This window comes from Phoca vitulina, unplaced genomic scaffold (assembly GCF_004348235.1).
Source record: "Phoca vitulina isolate PV1807 unplaced genomic scaffold, GSC_HSeal_1.0 scaffold36, whole genome shotgun sequence".
NCBI classification, from domain to species: Eukaryota; Metazoa; Chordata; class Mammalia; order Carnivora; family Phocidae; genus Phoca; species Phoca vitulina.
Window position 1 is genome coordinate 12,714,924 of NW_022589739.1, and position 19,597 is coordinate 12,734,520.

Consider the following 19,597-nt stretch of genomic DNA (forward strand, 5'->3'; position numbering starts at 1 on the left):
CGAACTATTATTCAGCTATGAAAAAGGAATGAAGTACTAATACATGTTACAACATGAATGTACCTTGAAAACATGCTAAGTGAAAGCAGTCCAAAGATCATGTATTGTATGACTCCATTTATATGAAATGCCCAGAATATGCAAATCTTAGAAACTAAGTAGGTTAGTGGCTGTCTAGTAGGAAATGAGAGGAAACGGGGAATGGAGTTTCTTTATGGAGTGATAAAAATGTTCTAAAACTGGCTTTCTGTCCGTGGACGCCGCCGAGTAAGCATCGTTAAAGTCTCCCCTCCCACCGCCGTCATGTCTAAGTCAGAGTCTCCCAAAGAGCCTGAACAGCCGCGGAAGCTCTTCATCAGAGGTTTGAGCTTTGAAACAACCGATGAGAGTCTGAGGAGCCATTTTGAGCAATGGGGAATGCTTACGGACTGTGCGGTAATGAGAGATCCAAATACCAAATGCTCCAGAGGCTTTGGGTTTGTCACGTATGCCACTGTGGAGGAGGTGGATGCAGCCATGAACGCAAGGCCACACAAGGTGGATGGAAGAGTTGTGGAACCGAAGAGGGCTGTCTCAAGAGAAGATTCTCAAAGACCTGGTGCCCACTTAACTGTGAAAAAGATTTTTGTTGGTGGCATTAAAGAAGACACTGAAGAACATCATCTAAGAGATTATTTTGAACAGTATGGGAAAATTGAAGTGATCGAGATCATGACTGACCGAGGCAGTGGCAAAAAGAGAGGTTTTGCTTTTGTAACATTTGATGACCATGACTCTGTAGACAAGATTGTCATTCAAAAATACCCTACTGTGAATGGCCACAACTGTGAAGTAAGGAAAGCCCTATCTAAGCAAGAGATGGCTAGTGCTTCATCCAGCCAAAGAGGTCAAAGTGGTTCTGGAAACTTTGGTGGTGGTCGTGGAGGTGGTTTTGGTGGGAATGACAACTTTGGTCGTGGACGGAACTTCAGTGGTCGAGGTGGCTTTGGTGGCAGTCGAGGTGGTGGATATGGTGGCAGTGGGGATGGCTATAACGGATTTGGTAATGATGGAAGCAACTTTAGAGGTGGTGGAAGCTATAAGGATTTTGGCAATTACAACAATCAATCCTCAAATTTTGGACCCATGAAAGGAGGAAATTTTGGAGGCAGAAGCTCTGCCCCTATGGTGGTGGAGGCCAATACTTTGCCAAACCACGAAACCAAGGTGGCTGTGGTGGTTCCAGCAGCAGCCGTAGCTACGGCAGCGGCAGGAGGTTTTAATTACTGCCAGGAAACAAAGCTTAGCAGGAGAGGAGAGTCAGAGAAGTGACAGGGAAGCTACAGGTTACAACAGATTTATGAACTCGGCCAAGCATAGTGGTGGCAAGGCCTAGCTGCCACAAAGAAGACATGTTTTAGACAATACTCATGTGTATGGGCAAAAAACTCGAGGACTGTATTTGTGACTAATTGTATAACAGGTTATTTTAGTTTCTGTTCTGTGGAAAGTATAAAGCATTCCAACAAAGGGTTTTAATGTAGATTTTTTTTTTTTGCACCCATGCTGTTGATTGCTAAATGTAATAATCTGATCACAACGCTGAATAAATTTGTCTTTAAAAAAAAAAAAAGGTTCTAAAACTGACTGTGGTGATAGATGCACAACCCTTGTGAATATACCATAAACCACTGACTTATACACTTTTTAAAAAAGATTTATTTGAGAGAGAGAGAGAGAGCGCACGCATGCATGCATGCATTGAGTATGAGGGAGGGGGGACGGGGGCGGGGCAGAGGGAGAGAGAAAATCTCAAGCAAACTCCCGGCTGAGCGTGGAGCCCGATGCAGGGCTCGATCCCAGGATCCTGAGATCACAACCTGAGCCAAAATCATGAGTCAGACACTCAACCAACTGAGCCAGGCCCAACTTACACACTTTACACTTACACACTTTAAAAGACTGAACTACACAGTATGTGAATTAGATCTCAACAAGGCTATTATATTAAAAAAAATGTATGTAAGGAGGTGAGCACACTGCTTGGCATGCAGTAGGTACTCAGTAATGGTAATAGATTTATTATTGTGCCCTTTCCTCTTCCTGATGCGACACTCTCACTCTGGCCAGAATTGCCTCTCACACTAGCACTGTAGAATATGTCAGGCTCATTGCAGGGCGCCCATTTCATACTCAGTAGAGAGTCACAGGTGAGTCCTGATGCCTAATATCCCAGGACTAAGAGTCTTTCTCCAATACTCAGATTAATAAATACATAACTCTTGGAGAAGTAAGAAAATAATAGCCTCCACTTATTGAGCACTTACTATGTGCCATGTTCTGTGCTAGGAACTTTACAACTGTTTTCCTCCCAAGAACCATACTAGGCTCTTATTATTATTATTATTCCTATTTAATTAATGAAGAAACCATGACTTACAGAGTTATGTAGCTTGTTTCAGGTCACTGATACTCAGTGACCAAGCTGCTCTGTTTAGCTCCAAGGCTTATACTCTTTTCTCTATGTGATTACATGACTTCATTATTCCTTTTCTTTATCTACATGTTACCCATCCTTTATAACTCAAGCAGTCTGATTTTCACTGATCTCCCTTTCCTCTATGCATTCAAGTAATATCTAGTTCACATCAAATTAGTTAACATTCTCTTTTACATAGCCTTATGTGTTCACAGAGTGCCTCATGTGTATATTCTTGAACATGGCAGGTGCTTGATAAATACTTCCTTAGTGAGTGGATGGTAAGCTTGTCTCCCCAAGAAGGAAATGGGTTCTTGAAGGATAGATACTGTGTCTTATAGATCTTTTTATCCTTCCTACAGAGATGGCACTCATGACCATCTAGGCTGGCCTATGGATGGAAGACGAGACCCTACTTGAAAATGGTTCTCACAGACACCACGTTTTCTGCCCATGGACTGGAAAATTTCTCAAGAACAGGACTCTGTTTATCTCTTTATTCCCTTCTAGTAGGAGCTCAGAAAAGGTTTGAAGAATTAAAGGGAGGACTAGTCAGCACTTACTCTACTGAAGGCACATTAAGGGCAGCCTTCCCCTAAGGACCCCAAATTCATTTTCTCTCATCCCCATGAAAGGGAAGGGGGAGAACAGAAAGGTTGGAGCTTTAAGACGATAGGTTGTTGATCCTGTGATGTAGACAGTGGCATGCTCTCTGGCCCAGGACCTCCCCCGCATCCCCGCCTTTTAAAAAAATATTTTATTTTAGGTACTCTCTACACCCAAAGTGGGGCTCGAACTTACAACCCTGAGATCAAGAGTTGCACGGTCCACCAACTGAGCCAGCCAGGTGCCCCCAGGACACCTTCATTGACCACAGACCCAGGTGGAGCTTTCCCACAGCCCACGTGTCACCTTCACACTATCAAATTCAAAGAGTGGGACAAACTCTTAAGAATGCGTTACTCTGCTGTCTGTAGGCCCATCAACACCCTGTTTGACCCTCCCCTTCTTCCCATCTCTTCTAAGTCTCACAGCAGTAACATGTCACAGCTATTTAGAGTCCCTCTGAGGTGGCCTATCATTACTCTGAGCTTAACTTCTCCCCACTGCCCCTGCTTTGCCCCCATCCCAACCAAAGCATCCCATCTTTCAGCTCCAGGGATCCTCCAGGTAGGACTGGCAACAAGAGGAGGAGCCTGCCCTCTCTGCCTTTCAGTCAGTTATGCTACTTGGTTGGCCAAACTCAGTCCCTCTGTGCTCCCCATCTCTACACCTGCTTGCCTCTCCTCTGCCTTTTCTTCAAAATGTTAAAAACTCACAATAAAAAACAAATACAAAATGCTGTAATTAATAGCCAATTCCAAGCCAACCCAGCATCTCTACTAATAAACCTCAACACTTGCAAAAAGAACAATAAATTCTGCCTCTCTCTGGTTTTGAGGTGGTCTCTTTTATATCCAGTCCGTGTGTGTATGTATGTGGGTAAGTGTGTCTACATATATATTTATTTGCCTTTATTTCCCATCCAGGGAGGGGCAGAATAATGAACTGCGTGCGTCAGGGAAGATGAATCTGAGATACTAGGGAGCAGTGCAGTAAAAAGATTAAAGTGTTATTATTGTTGTTTTTTTTTCCCCCATGGTCCATTGTGACAGCTCGACCGTCATCTGTAAAAAATGTCTCAGCGAGAGATAATCATCGGAAACTCAATAAAGCGTCAGGGGGAGCCTCAGCCCCCATCAATCACTGGGTGCCTGGAAAATTTCAGCCCTCTGTCTCCCTTCCTGCTATCCATATAAATGTCTCTAATATATTTTGTGTGGTGTGTGGGACCCATCCCTGATTTGGAACTTTTGATGAAAAAATATTTATACACAAAATATGTAAATCAGTTAAAAATTACAGGACTAGTTCTTCGCCACCCCATCCCACTTTTCCTTATTTTTATAAATGTATCAAATTTATTCTTTTTAATAAAACATGTCAACTAGTCTATCTCCCTCTCCTAGTCAAACATATATATATATATATATATATATATGTTTAGAGGACTAAAAGGAGGGAAACAATTAGCCTAACTGGCTGACACATCTCACCTTGAAGCTGGCTAACACAAGCATGATGGATTGACAGCGCACTGTCCATCCTAGTGACTCTAGCAGCTGGCACCGCTGAGAAATGAGATGTAGAACCACTGGCCCTGGAGGTGCGACAAGGCTGTGACAGTGACGAGGAAGAGGCAGGGACATTATTAAAGATAATAACTTGCCCCAACGGCTTTTGGCCTGGCAGATTCCCCAGCCTTCCCAAGCCTCTGGACAAGCAGAGGTTCTGGGCTAAGTGTGAGGCACATACAGGCTGCTGTGGTTGCTGGGCTCTGTGTATGAGCAGGAGACAGCTCTGCTGGCATTTGGCTGCCTCTCCCTGCCTCAGTTTCCTTTAGTGCCCGTATCACAGGGCTGCTGTGGCACACCGTATCAGTCCATGTTACCTGCTGCTGCAGTGGTCTTATCATCGCCATCCTATTACCACCTCCCCTGCTTCTCCACCCTGGAAGGGATCCACTCCTGTGGTGCCCTCTCCTCTAGAACCTTCAGAGCCCCTCTCTGTCTAAAGGACAAAGTCCAAGCATCTTGATCTGGCCCCAGTGCACTAATGCCAAATCTTTTGTTCATTACTCTTCAAGATAAATCTGCTGTGTAGATGCTTCACCTGAACAAGTTCACTTAACAGCCTGACACACATTTTTCTGTTTCCCGGTGTTTGGGATATAACACACCCCTTCACACCCAACTGTACCCACCTACAGGCCCTCCATAAAACTTTCTTATACTTTGGGGCTCAGATACCATTTTATTTCTCTGACTGCTTCAACCAGAGATTCTCTTCTCTGAGCTCTGGTAGTCCTTGTTATCTGTACCTCTGACTGAACACTTGTCAAATACTGTCTTGGTCAAGTCTTCAATCTTTATTATTATTATTAATTAATTTTCTTGCTAGTACCTTACACATTTGCAATACACCTTGTATTTTCTCAAGTGCTTTCATAAGTACTTCAATTTGATCTTTATAATAAGCCAATGGTGTAGGAAATATTCTTCCCTATAGATGCAAAAATCAAGTCTCAGAGAAAGAAAGAGAAATGCCCAAAGTCACACAGTTTGGTGATGGCTAAGCCACTCCTCTGACTCTAAATATAATGTTTGGCTCTCTACAGACAACAGTTTGCTACCACTGAAAAGCATTTGGAAGGCCATGTCAAAGAGTCTGAATAAAGTTCCACAAGAGTATGATGAGGATAATGATGATGATAGAAAGACAGAAATTTACATTAGTGGAATTCCTTCTATATTCTAGGTTTTAGGTTAGGGACAAATATGCTATCTCTAACTCTTCTGATAACCTTTATTTTATTTATTTATTTTATTATTATGTTCAGTTAGCTCCGGGAAACAAACTGATAACCTTTCTAAGTAAGGAGACAGAGGCTCTGAGAGGTGCAGAAAATCGCTGCAGGTGTCACAGCTACTATGTGTTCTGTACGACCTATAATACCATGGCACGAGCACATAACCTCGCGAGGAGTGAAGCTTAAAGTGGCAAAATAAGGTCTCTTCCGGGGAGAAGGCCCAGATGAGTTTTTAAAAGCAGCTCAAGCCCATGGCCAGAACCAACATCTGTAGTCTAGATCATGCGACTCAAAGACTGGAGAGCTGTGAGAAATGCAAAATCTTAGTTCCCACTCCAGAGCCACTGAATCAGAATCTCTGGGGGTGGGGCCCAGGAATCCGTGTTTTAATAAGCTCTTAAGGTGATTCTTATGTCCTTGGGAGCATAATTACTTTCATCTAAATTTATGCTCTCCAAGGGCATACATTCTCTCTGCTGTCCCTAGGTAGGGCTGGGCACACGGTGGGTGCTGAGCAGTTAACTTATACTGAATAGATGAACCAGGATGAGATGACTCCCTGGCATGTCCTAGGGAAGGGGAGAAATATTATAGAGAGCCGTTCCATTACCGCCAGTGGGAACTCCTAGCCATCTCCTGAACTCCAGGGCACTTGTCCACTGGTTTGTGATGTGCCAGCTTGCACCGTCCTGTCCCCCATCTGAAGACACAGAGATGGGGAGGTCAGCTGGAGCAGGCCAGGACCCACAGCCCCTGGAGCTGTGGGAAGGGGACTGCCCAGACTGTTGGGGTTGGCCTTGGGAGGTAGAGCCTGGCAAGTCAGGCCCTCTAGCCCCAGAAGGTTCCTATGCCAACCCAGCTTCTACACGACTCATCTTTATTCAGCCACCACTTGGAGCTGAGAAGAGTAGCTGATTTATAACTTGTTCTCACCATGTTTCTGCCGTGTTTTATTGTTTTAATTGTACATATGAGAGGCACTCAGAGCGCTCGCTTGCGTTTCTGACAGCCCCAGACACCCAATGTTTATAACAGTTACTTACAAGCAGCCTGCGGCATCCCTGGCTGGGCAACTTGTTTACTGTTACCATTCATTTATTGTCTCCTCCACCTGAGGATTGGGACCCACCACCCATCCGCCAGCCACAAGTGGAACTCTCCTGGAGTGGGCATGGATGGGGATCAAGGCACTGAATGGAATGTGGTCAAGATCAGGGAGTGACTTGGTAGAGAAGCAGCAGTGATCTCCACGCTCCCCTCTCCACATGTGTCCCCTCTATGTGCCTTTGCTCAAGCTGTGCCCCTGCTTAGAATAGCTTTTCTTTTCTCACTTTCTTTCTGGCCTCCGAAACTCAGCTCAAATCCCACTTATAAGTACATCACTTGTTCCGATGGTGAGCCTAGGGCTTCTAGACCTTAGAAATCACATGGCTGACAGGGGCCTTGGAAGCCATATTATCCAATGACCCAGGGCAAGAATCCCCTGTACAGAATCCCTGACAGGCAGACATCCAGCCTCTGTCAATGCTCCTTGAGTGATGAGTTGCTCAGTACCTCCAAGGCAACTTTACACGGACTGAAAATCCACCTCAATAGAGATGTTCTTCATCAAATATCATCCTTCACATGATACTTTACTTATCTCTAGTCATCCTAACAACCCTGTATGATGGGTATTGTTATGCCTATGTTACAGAGGAGAAAACAGAAATTCTAGAACCTTAAATCACTTGCTCAAGATCACACAGCTAGTAAGTTACAGAACTTAGACAAACAGAGCTTAGATAACTGCCTACCACTGACATCTGACCTTTCTCCAGGACACCATTATACCTCTCAAGATGCCACTCTTGGGGGCTGAAAAGGATGGACAGAACAGTCAGGCCAACACAGTTTCTATGCCAGGCATTCCTGTGTCACTTGCACCAGCTGACCTGCCCTCTGCCCAGAAACACCAACCCTGACAAGGGCAGGGAATACTGTGATGTGCCCAGCAGGCTTCTTGCTAAAGAGCAATGGCCATATGTAAATCAGAAGGGTTTTGCTAGGAATGGGGCAACTGATGATAAAGTATCAGAAAGGAGGTCACAGAAGTTTCTTTCCTTTCTAGACCATGCCTGTTCTGAGCAGGTAGAACAGATAGAGCCTCTTTGAGAGAAAACAAGGGAACTTCTCTGATACCTTTGGTACCTTTGTTTGGATCCTCTTTCTTCTTTTTTTTTAAAGATTTTTTTTTTTTTTTAATTTGACAGAGAGAGACACAGCGAGAGAGGGAACACAAGCAGGGGAAGTGGGAGAGGGAGAAGCAGGCTTCCCGCTGAGCAGAGAGCCTGATGTGGGGCTCGATCCCAGAACCCTGGGATCACGACCTGAGCCAAAGGCAGACACTTAACGACTGAGCCACCTAGGCGCCCCTGGATCCTCTCTCTTCCTCACACCTTAGACGCTGTACCCTGAGTGAGGAGCTTGTCCCCGCACCTCTTACCTTCACTCTTTTCCTTGGACAATTTTAGTCACATCCACTGTAGTCACTACCAAGCTAATGCTGGTGACTCCTTTTTTTTTTTTTTTTTTTAAGATTTTATTTATTTATTTGACACAGAGAGACACAGCGAGAGAGGGAACCCAAGCAGGGGGAGTGGGAGTGGGAGAAGCAGGCTTTCCATTGAGCAGGGAGCCCGATGCAGGGCTCCATCCCAGGACCCTGGGATCATGACCTGAGCCGAAGGCAGACGCTTAACCAACTGAGCCACCCAGGCGCCCCAGCTGGTGACTCCTAAATCCCTATCTCCTGCCAGACTTCTCCTTTGAACTCCAGACCCACACATCCAACTGTTACACCAAATCAGAAATTGGGATGTCACCATGAAATGCCTCCTTTTCCATCAATTCCCACATTCTGCTAAGAACTCAACCTCTTAATATTTTTAACATCTAATTTCTCAATTTCCAAAGATCACTTTTAGGAATCCCCAGAAATTATAAGTGCATTTTGGGGGAGAGGAGCATAGCTTCCCAACCAATTCTCAAAGGGGACCATCATCCCCTAAAGGTCAAGAGCCACTGCTAATCTCTCCCCTTCAATTTCATCCCTCACCCCATCAGAATGATCCATCTAAAATGCAAATGTAAACTGACACCCCTTGCTTAAAATCCTTCAATGACCTTCAAAAACAGTGTGAGCACCCTAGAACTGTCCTACAATGTCCTTATCATGCGGAACCCTGCTTCCCTCTCTAGTCTCACTTCTTGCTATTCTCCTCAGCACTGTGGCAGATGAGTCCACTTGTTGTCACCCACCCACCCCATGTCTCTGCATGTGTTGTTCCTTCTACCCAGAAGATTCATCCCTCTTAGTCTGCCTGGCAATCTCCCACTCATCCTTAAGACCCAATTCAAAGTCACTTACACTATGACACTTCCCAGACAGCAGCCTGCCCTCAGGTAGAGCTTATCACTGCCTATGTCAGTGCTATCTCCATTCTTTGTACATCTACCTTTGCATTATCACTCTGTACTGTGGTACCTTGTTCGTAGGTCTGTCTTCTCACTTGACTGGGAACACTGTTGAGGGCCTAGACCATGTATATTCATTTCTACATTCCCAGCATCTGGCAGAGTGCTTGACACTCAGTAAATGCATGTTGAATTATAAAGAAATAAAACTAATGAGCAATTACAACTGTAGAGCACTTTACAATTCACACATCATATACTTTATCTCTTGATGTTCACAATACTGATAAGGTAGAAAAGGGATATATTACTGGGGTTTAGGGAGGTCCTGCCAAGGTCACAAATGACAACTCACCACCTCCTTTCAGTACTGAGCACAGTATAAGGCCCACAGAAATATCTATTAGAAATTTAGTAAATTTGATGGACCTGGCACGGACTCTGCTCCAATAGTAAAGGACTGTCCAATTGAGCCTGTGACTTGTCTTTGAATTTGCCTAGACACACTCTTGGCAAAGGGCTAGCACTCTTGCTCTTTTCTACCCTACTCACACATCCTGTAAGTCAGGTACCTCCTGTGAAAAAGTCTGTCCAATCCAAAGGTAAGAGAACCACAGGATTCTTTGGTTCCTGTCTACTTCACCAATGAGAATGACCTAGAACTAGATACAGTAGGCAACAGATATTGGCTGAATGGATGAAAGAGCGGAGTATCTTTAAATTAAAAAAAAAGAAAAAGAAAAATCTGGTTAAGAAGGAGCTAAAGGCTTGGTAAGGAGAGAGGAGAGCCCTGGAATGATTCTAAAGGACTGTGACTTTTCAGGGTTAGAGCACATGAAGTTGGAGGGCAGAGCACATACAAACTGATACGCCAGGGAAAACTGGATAAGCTGCTGGAAACTGTGGCAGGCAGTGCAGTCTGTAATTTAACAACAACAACAACAAAAACCCAAAACAACAACAACAACAACAACAAAAAGATGCAGAGACAGGCATATCCTGCAAGCTACAGAAGAGTGAGTTCATCAATAATTCTGACAAAATTCTAGAATGTATTTTTTTTAGTGGTTCTTAAACACTTAGGTAATTACTGAGTATCAGTGTGGGCTCCCTAAGGACAAGACAAGACCATACCAGAATAACTTAGTATCTTTTGGGGAAAGGGTTATTGGGCAAAAAAATATGACAAATGCTAAAAGCACATTTTTATTTTAGCAAGAAACCTAAGAAAATCTCTTAAAATTTTGTGGACAACATGAGAAATGGAGGCTAAAAAAAAAATGAAGTTTGGTGGATACAGCTGTGAATGTTGAGTAATGTTTCAAAATTGTGATGATTACATGCTCCAAGGCTCCATACTGAACTGAGTCCTTATAAACATTTAAACCAAAGACTAGCACATAAAGTACATGATGGCAGGGATCTTGCCTGTCTAACTCACCAACGCCTAGAACACTGTCTGCTAGGTAGGAATATAAATATATGAATAATATGTGAATGTAAATATATGTAAATATATGAATCCACAGAAAGTCTACTCACTAAATTTGTAGATCATACAAAATAAGAAGAGATACTTAATATTTTTTATCTTATTTCATAAGGAATATAATAGCCTTTTCCAATATTTTTGTTGTCTGTCTACCTATCTATCTAGAATGTAGGCTGGCTAGTGTAGAAGTTAAAAAAGTTCAGAGGAGGCTGACAGAAAGAAAAGAAAGGAAGGAAAGAAGAAAGAAAAAAGAAAATACCTACAACAGGGTCAGCACATACAGCCTATGGGCCAAATCTAGCCTGCTGCCCATTTTGGTAAAGTTTTACTGGTTCATACCCACACACATTTGTTGCATGTTGTCTACAGCTGCTTCTGCACTAGGGTGGCCAAGCTGAGTACTCACAACTCAGACCAACTGACCCACAAAGCTTAAAAGCCACTATGCAGCTTTTTCCAGAAAAAGTTTCCTGACTACTGATCTAGAATGTTGAATATGAGCATCAGTCTGGAGAGAACAAAGATATAAAACTTAAATGCAGGGGGAAGGGACTGGTGTGACAGCAGAGGTTGGCCTACACGGCTTCACAGCTCTGGGATTCTGGGAAATCAAAAATAATGACTGAGCCCTGCTGGGATCCCGAGGGCAGATGATAAGGCACTCAAATAATCCCTTCCCTTCCACCTGGCTCTGCCCCCTCAGCAAACACTCCTCTTTGCTTTTTGGTGAGAGCACCTGGACAGAAGACCGAGCTGAGGACAGTAATGCTATGTCTGAGTGAGAAGACAACCCACATGATGAGTCTCCACATAAAAGGCTGCAAATATAGGGCAAGTTTGGTACTCATGAAATTCTCCTCTGAAACACAAAGTGAACATAATTCCTCCAACTCAGTGGGGAATCCAAGGAGGCACAGGTCATGGCCTGCACACAGAACTGTCAGCTGAGCAGGAGAGGAAAGACATATGGGCAGATGAGAGTTCAAATAACCATATAAAAGGCCAAGATTTAGAGAACATTCAAAAGAGCAGCTGGGGGCAATTATTGCCAAGGACAGGGAAGGCTTCGTGGAGGATCCAGCCACAGAAGTGGAGCTTGACAGAAGGAGCAGGTTTAGAGAGGTAGACAGGCAGAGGGAAGGCAACTCCAACTTCCCCTGGGCAGCAATGCTCTGCTGCTCTTGACATTGCTCTTACGCTGCTGACCTGAGAAACCTCGCAGGGGCAGCAAGCACACCTCTGCTGTGGGCTACCACAGCTACGTCGGTCCGGCAGCCTCACTGACAGCTCTGAGGACCAAGTGCACTGCTCGCCTCACTGGACCTCCCTTCAGTCAATGTTCTGACCCTCAGGCAGTCGGCATGGCTGTCCATCCTCCTGGCATCACTGCCAACCCGAGAGCAGTACTGCTCAGCTGCCCTATTGCTGGAAACAGGGCTGGTTATCGCAGCCTCTGAGTGACACAGGATAACGGACAGGCAGGGGGGCCAGTATGAACAAGCAAAAGCTCAAAAGTAAAATAAATATTCACTGCTGTTTGTAGCCAAAACAACCTATCCTCTTCTATACCTCACTTTTGAAGAACCACTCACCAGAAGTAGCAAAGACTGACTTGCCTGAGTACCCTCTGACAGACATGTGACTGAACCGTGATACAAGTGCACACCACCTCTTTCTTCTGAAGTCCAAACAACCCACATTAACATCCTCAGGAGGCACAGATGACCACCCCATTTTATAAGCATAGACATCAAGGCACAGAGAAGGTCCACTATTTGTCCTGGGTCATAATGGTAAATTGAGGGCCAATCCCAGAGATACGATTTCATTTTGCATATAGAAGGGGAAAAAAGCAGTATTCAGAGTAGTACTGAGGGACTTCTGAGGCAGAGGAAACCAGTGAGGCTGCTTTCTAGTTCTGGGACAGGGATGGGATAGGTTAAGTCTGCAGGAAGTAGAAGAGGAACAAAGCCACATTCCATGCAGTTGCCTTAATTATTTTATGGAAACCTGCTCCATTATCCACTCACCTGAGGCTCTATGGGCTGAGGTGCTGTCAGGAGAACACCAGGTGAAAGGTATCCCCCACTCCCTGCTCTGGTCATGAAGTCAGGCCTCTATCTTATTCCCCAAGACTTCTGAAGGGACATAAATGACAGAGCCAGAAGGGACTGTGAAGGGTGTCTGTTCCAAGCTTTCTGGGTTATCCATGCGTTCCCAGAGGATGAGGGACTTGCAGGCTCTCACTCTGAGTTGCTGGTAGAGCTGACACAGAGCAAGGCTGCCTAGAAGCCAAAGGGAGGAGAGTGCTCACAACAACAGGGTGGTCTGTGCTTACCTTCCAAAGAATGGATTCCCTGCTCCTTGGCAGTCTTATAAACACTGCTGAAATCATCCCCAAGGTTTGGGTCAGCACCAGCAGCAAGCAGGATCTGCACCACACTGGAAAAAATCAGAAAGACAGAAGTGTCCAAAGCTGGAAAGGCCTAGGAAGTAGAGACTCAGATTCTGAAGCATGTTTGGGGATTAGAGCTGCTTCTGCTCATGTGAGTGGTACAGGGGAAAGAATGGAAACTCTGCCAGTGTAAAAGACAAGGAAAGCTCTGAAACTGACTAGCCGAGTGGCTCTGGTCAAGTTATTTAACACCCTTCTAAGGCTAGGTTTCCACAACTACAAAATACAAAGTAAATATTCAACAATCACTTATCAAATGCTTACTGTGTTGTAGTCACTGTTGTAGGTGCTAGGGTCTGCACCCTCATGGAGTTTATGATCTTCTGGGAATATCAAGAATTCAGCATGAAATTATAGCAATGTGTGGTAAAGGCTATGATGGAGGAAGTACTGGGGCGCCTCGGTGGCTCAGTTGGTTAAGCATCTGCCTTCGGCTCAGGTCATGATCCCAGGGTCCTGGGATCGAGCCCCACGAGCCCTGCATTGGACTCTCTGCTCAGCGGAGAGCCTGCTTCTCCCTCTCCCTCTGCCTGATGCTCGCCCTGCTTTTGTGCGCACGCTCTGTCAAATAAATAAATAAATCTTAAAAAAAAAAAAAAAAAAGAAGTAATAGTACTACCATGTACAGTGGGAAACCAAGGGGATCAGGAAAGGCCTCCCAGGAAAACAGTATGGAGGTTCTTCAAAAAGTTGAAAATAGAGCTACCATATGATCCAGCAATTGCACTACTGGGTATTTACCCCAAAGATACAAATGTAGGGATCCGAAGGAGTATGTGCACCCCGATGTTTACAGCAGCAATGTCCACAGTAGCCAAACTGTGGAAAGAGCCAAGATGTCCATCGACAGATGAATGGATAAAAAAGATGTGGTATATATATGCAATGGAATATTATGCAGCCATCAAAAAGAATGAAATCTTGCCATTTGCAATGACGTGGATGGAACTGGAGGGTATTATGCTGAGCGAAATAAGTCAATCAGAGAAAGACATGTATCATATGACCTCACTGATATGAGGAATTCTTAATCTCAGGAAACAAACTGAGGGTTGCTGGAGTGGTGGGGGGTGGGAGGGATGGGGTGGCTGGGTGATAGATACTGGGGAGGGTATGTGCTATGGTGAGCGCTGTGATTTGTGTAAGACTGATGAATCACAGATCTGAACCTCTGAAGCAAATAATACATTATATGTTAAAAAAAAAAAAAAAAGAAGAAGATAGCAAGAGGGGAAGAATGAAGGGGGGAAATCGGAGGGGGAGACGAACCATGGGAGACTACGGACTCTGAAAAACAAACTGAGGGTTCTGGGGGGGGGGGTGGGAGGATGGGTTAGCCTGGTGATGGGTATTAAAGAGGGCACATACTGAATGGAGCACTGGGTGTTATACGCAAACAATGAATCATGGAACACTACATCAAAAACTAATGATGTATGGTGATTAACATAATAAAAAAAAAATTTAGAGGAAAGGCCTCCCAGAGGATGTGGTATTTAAGGAACTTAAGACTTGGAAGGCTGCATAGCCAGACCTGGAAGGTGACGTGGGAGGCCTCAATGCGGTCACAAATCCTGGAGGCAAAAGAGCACAGGGCTTTACCTGTAGACAATAGCACTGGAGCAGAGAGTATAAGGGGAAGAGAGCTGTGGGAGGGAGGTAGGCCACTGAAGGGCTTAAGGGGAAGTGACTTGACAACATATGCTTTTCCTCCCCACTTAAAAATATACCGCCTTAGAAAAATGCACACCATATTGAAATATTAAATTAAAAATGAGTCTTCCCTTACATCCATCTCCTCAATCTAAATGCCAAGAGTAACCACTATTTATAGTTTGGTGTCTTTCCTTCCAAACCTTTGCTATTTGAAGAATCACTCCAGAGGCTGTGTGAGAATGGATCGGAGGGAGTAGGACCAGAGGCAGGAGCCTCTACAGACTTGTTATAAGGTTAAATTAGGTAAATTTATAAAGCACCAAACCTAGTGTGCTTGACCCAGGAAGTGCTCCATATAGAAGTCCACTTCCCTTCTATTACGGCATATTCCTGCTAATGCTTTCTTTTTTCCTTAAGGGGAAAAAACCAAAAAACAAAAAAGACTCTGCTCACTATAAAAAATTCAGACACTATAAATAGTTAAAAAGAAGAAAATGTTTTTAGTATATATAACACCTTTCCATTTTTTTAATGTATGTATATTTTTATTTACAAAAATAAGATCATACATAAATTCTCTCTAAACACATAGAAACATACACTTTTTTAATAAAGATTTTATTTACGAGAGAGAGAGAGAGCACACGAATGCAAATATGCAAGTGGGGACAGGGGCAAAGGGTGAGGGAGAGGGAAAGTGAGGGAATCTCAAGCAGACTCCACGCTAAGTGCAATGCAGAGCTGGATCTCACAACCCTGAGATCATGACCTGAGCCAAAACCAAGAGTCGGATGCTTAACTGACTGAGCCACCCAGGAGCCCCAACATTTCCATGTTTTTTTTTAAAAGATTTTATTTATTTATTTATTTGAGAAAGTGCAAGAGAGCGAGAGAGAGTGAGTGAGGTGAGGAGCATAGGGAGAAGCAGGCTTCCTGCTGAGCAGGGGACCCAAGGTGGGGCTCGATCCTGGGACTCTGGGATCACGACCTGAGCCGAAGGCAGACCCTTAACCCACTGAGCCACCCAGGCGGCCCCCAACATTTCCATGTTTTAAGTATTTGTCTACCACATTGTTTTTAATAGCTGCACAGTGTTCTACTATAGTATACTTTATTCAACCAATTTCCTATTGTAAAACATTAGATTTTTAATATTTCAATAACACATATCTGATTATTTCCTTTGGATAAATTCCTAGGAGATTAAGTTCTAGGTCTTTTAAAAGTGTAAGTCTTTTTTTTTTTTTTTTTTGAGATTTATTTATTTGAAAGAGAGAGAGAACGAGCAGCGGGGAGGAACAGACGGAGAGGGAGAAGCAGACTCCTCACTGAGCAGGGAGCTAGGTGCCAAGATCACGATCTGAGCCGAAGGCAGATGCTTAACCGACTGAGCTACCCAGGTGCCCCAAAAGTGTAAGCCTTTTTAAGAGTTTTGATAAATATTATCAAACTGAATTTTAGGAAGATTGTACCTTTTTTTTTTTTTTTTTTACTAGCAAAGGAAGAAGGATGAGAGTAACTTTTGTGCCTTCCTTTCACAAAATAGGGTGTTTATTTTTCTTTATCATGTGTCAGTCTGGTAAGCAAAAATGGAATCACACTGCCATCTCTACTTGGATTTCTTGGATTACTAATGAGGCTGGACTTAAGAAATAAATGTTTAGTAGTCATGTTTCTTTTTTCATGAATCACAATAGTTGACTGTATTTTCATAATGTCCTTTGACCATTTTTCTCTTAGTATGTTAATCTTTTGCTTACTGGCCTTCAGAACTGTTAATGCTTTCGAAGGCATAATGGTAAGCGTTTCAAAAAATTACTCTATCATAACTATTAAAAAGTCAAACTATAGTTTTAGTTTTTCTCTTCTTTGTTAGTTTTTCAATATCTGTAATCAGCAGTGTTGATGGTTTTCCCTGTACCAACTGGCTTGAATTTCATTACCTTCAAATAGGCATAGAACCTGGCTCAATTATTTGCTGAATGGATGGATGAATTTTAATAACTCCTATGTACACAGACACACAGTCCTCACAGGTAAGTTAAAGAACCAGAATCCATCTCCCACGTAGCTGAGGTTCTCCTACAACTGATCTAACATGGTCAGGTTGAGTCTCAGGTGTCTATTCACCTTACCTAAAAGGATCTTAAGAATTACCTTTCATAGGCAATCTATCCAGTATATCGATTACAATCCTAAGGAGAAGTGAGAAGGATCTCTAAGCAGCTAAAATCCATGTCTAAAACTCAGATATTGAATTCACAGCAGAATCTGTCAGGTTCTCACTTGGAGACGTATCTGCTCTTAGTTTACACATAGTTGGGATAAAACTGGCATTGGTCTTTCTGTTTCCCAGAAGATGAAAAGCCAAGAGGGTACAAAAAGGCTGTTATAGATAGGCAAACCAACACAGAAGGCAGTGAGAAAAAATATCTGCTAGAGAGGTAGCATGGTATAGAGATTAAGAACATTGGCTTTAAAATCTGGGACAATCTGAGCATCAACATGAGTAATCACAGTAATGGATTATAACCCATTGAGTAAAAAAAGATTCCATAATTCCACACTGATAATAAGTAAGTTAATGGGATGAAAGGAAAGCTCTTCCTTACTGTAGAATGACAACTAATAAATGTAGAAGGAACAATGAAATTAGAACATCATTTTGCAATCTCATAATTATCACGGATAAAAAGAGCATCTGGCTCACATGGCTGTGTTAATGCATGTAAAGTGCTTAGAACACCATCTGACATATAATAAGTGCTCAAGAAACATTGGTTATTATTTTTACCATGTCCCTGACCCTGTGGTTGGGCTGTGGGGAAGTCAAGAGAAATGTGAATTGAGACACTTAAATTGGGAAGATAGCACATTTTATAACAAGCACAGAAAGATCTGGGTTCAAATCAAAGCTCTATCATTTACTGTCTGTGATCCTGGACAGGTTACTATACCTCTGATGCCCATTCCCTTACCAGAATAATGGAGATAAAAATGCCCCTCTCACAGGTTATAAGCATGTAAAACTCAGTAGTGCATGGCACACAGAAAGAGTCCATAAATAAGAGATCTCTTCCCTTTGTCCATATAATCTTAGTAATAATAACATGATTCTGGGCGGAAGTAGGCACCAGATGTATACCTGACCACCAAACTCAGGACTCATGCTGGCACAGCCCTGTGTTAAGAAGGCAACATTTCTTTCTATATTCTGCATAAGGTGGCTTGTTTTAAAATCCGAGTGAGAAAGGTTTGTCGATCTAAACTCAAAGGGACATAATTTGGTTAATCCTCAGCTGCTGTGTCCAATCACTATTCAATCACAACCCCTCCCATGGCAGGCTGTCCCTCTAGGCAGCTAGTGTCACTAACTGTGCTACCTGGGCCTCTCCAGGTTTGTGAGTATTGATTCCATCTGTCCAATTTGCAGGCTGCAAGACGTGTCCAAGCAACCAAGTATGCTGCCCTTGGCCCTGGAGGGCAGACAGTGGTCTGGTAGGATGGAGAGAAGACAGTGACTAGGCTCGGCCCTCAGATTGCTAACCCAATCAAAGGGAATGCGCAATTCACTTCACAAACTTGGAGGCCAAAGAGGATAAGCAACCAAGCTAGTGACTCATTCTGTAACCTCAGAGAAGATTCCCTTCACTTTTAATAAAACTCAAAGGCAGCAGCCCCACTGTGGGAGTACAGCTAGGACTGAAGAACTGTGGCTGCTTAGTGGCCAAGAGTGGCACCAAACACCTTGCCAGATGGCTAGGAGGCTTTCTGTCCAACAGCCATTACTTACTTACAATGCATCTAATCCAGATCTCCACAGGGATGAGGCCCTTCTTGGAGAAGCCAGCCCAGATCAGGCTAGAGGGTTACACGACTATGCTTAGCTTTGGTGATCAAAAGAACTTCCTGGACCTATGGGTTACAGCACAGCAAAAACACAGTAGGGGGCTAGCCAGGTTAGAGAAAGCTAAGGCAAAGCTGGTAAGAACAGGCTTAGCAGTTGGCCATGCCCAGCAAGTGTCAAGAAGTTCAGAGTAAAACAGAACCAAGGGCCAGAGACCAGGAAGCACAAATATGAGACAGAGTCAAAAGCCAGGTCAGATGTTAAGGATTAGAGGCTAAAGAAGAATAGTAGGTCACAAACCAAGTAGGCAGCCAGAAACCAAGGAATATACAGGTATCAGAAGTCAAGGAAAGGCAAAAGAAGCAGAAACCAGGAGCAGCAATGAGACTTTGGAAATGAAGTGATTTCTATCTCTTTGATGCTTTTCCCTGAAGCAGAAACAAATCCTCAGGTTCAGAACTGTATTTGGGAGAAGGTGACTTACACGGAGAGATGGTAAGTTGGCCCGCCCATCTGGCTAACAAGGGGAGTAACAAGGTCAGGAGTAAAAAGAGAATCTGATGGCACAAAGAGAAGCAGACACTGCTATTTGAGGTGATCTATCAAAGGACAACGGCAGCCTACCCTCTGTTCTGATGCTGGCATACTGGTTGCTGCCCTTTAGTAGGTTTGGGTTTAGTATTACTGCCTTAAATTTGGGTAGCTGGTACCACACAGGCTGTGGTGTACGGGCTAGTCCTTTATGGTCTTAACAGCTGGATTAAAGGGGGAAGAGTATATCATTCCATGCACTTATGTTTTTCTACAACAGGAAACACTTCTAC

At 43.7% G+C, this 19,597-nt stretch overlaps 1 protein-coding gene and 1 pseudogene across 2 annotated transcripts in view; one reads left to right on the forward strand and one right to left on the reverse strand.

The window, feature by feature from the left end:
* Window positions 1-19,597, reverse strand: part of CLPB (caseinolytic mitochondrial matrix peptidase chaperone subunit B) — a 141,030-nt gene that overhangs the window by 77,218 nt on the left and 44,215 nt on the right. Inside the window, exons 4-5 of one of the 2 annotated variants that reach the window (XM_032426995.1) lie at window positions 13,154-13,257; window positions 6,478-6,567 (exon numbers count right to left, since the gene is read on the reverse strand). In XM_032426995.1, coding sequence (XP_032282886.1) covers window positions 6,478-6,567; window positions 13,154-13,257 — 194 coding nt within the window. The remainder of the gene's footprint in view (window positions 1-6,477; window positions 6,568-13,153; window positions 13,258-19,597) is intronic. The other variant, XM_032426994.1, reaches the window with a different exon arrangement.
* Window positions 163-1,262, forward strand: LOC116646353 (annotated as a pseudogene).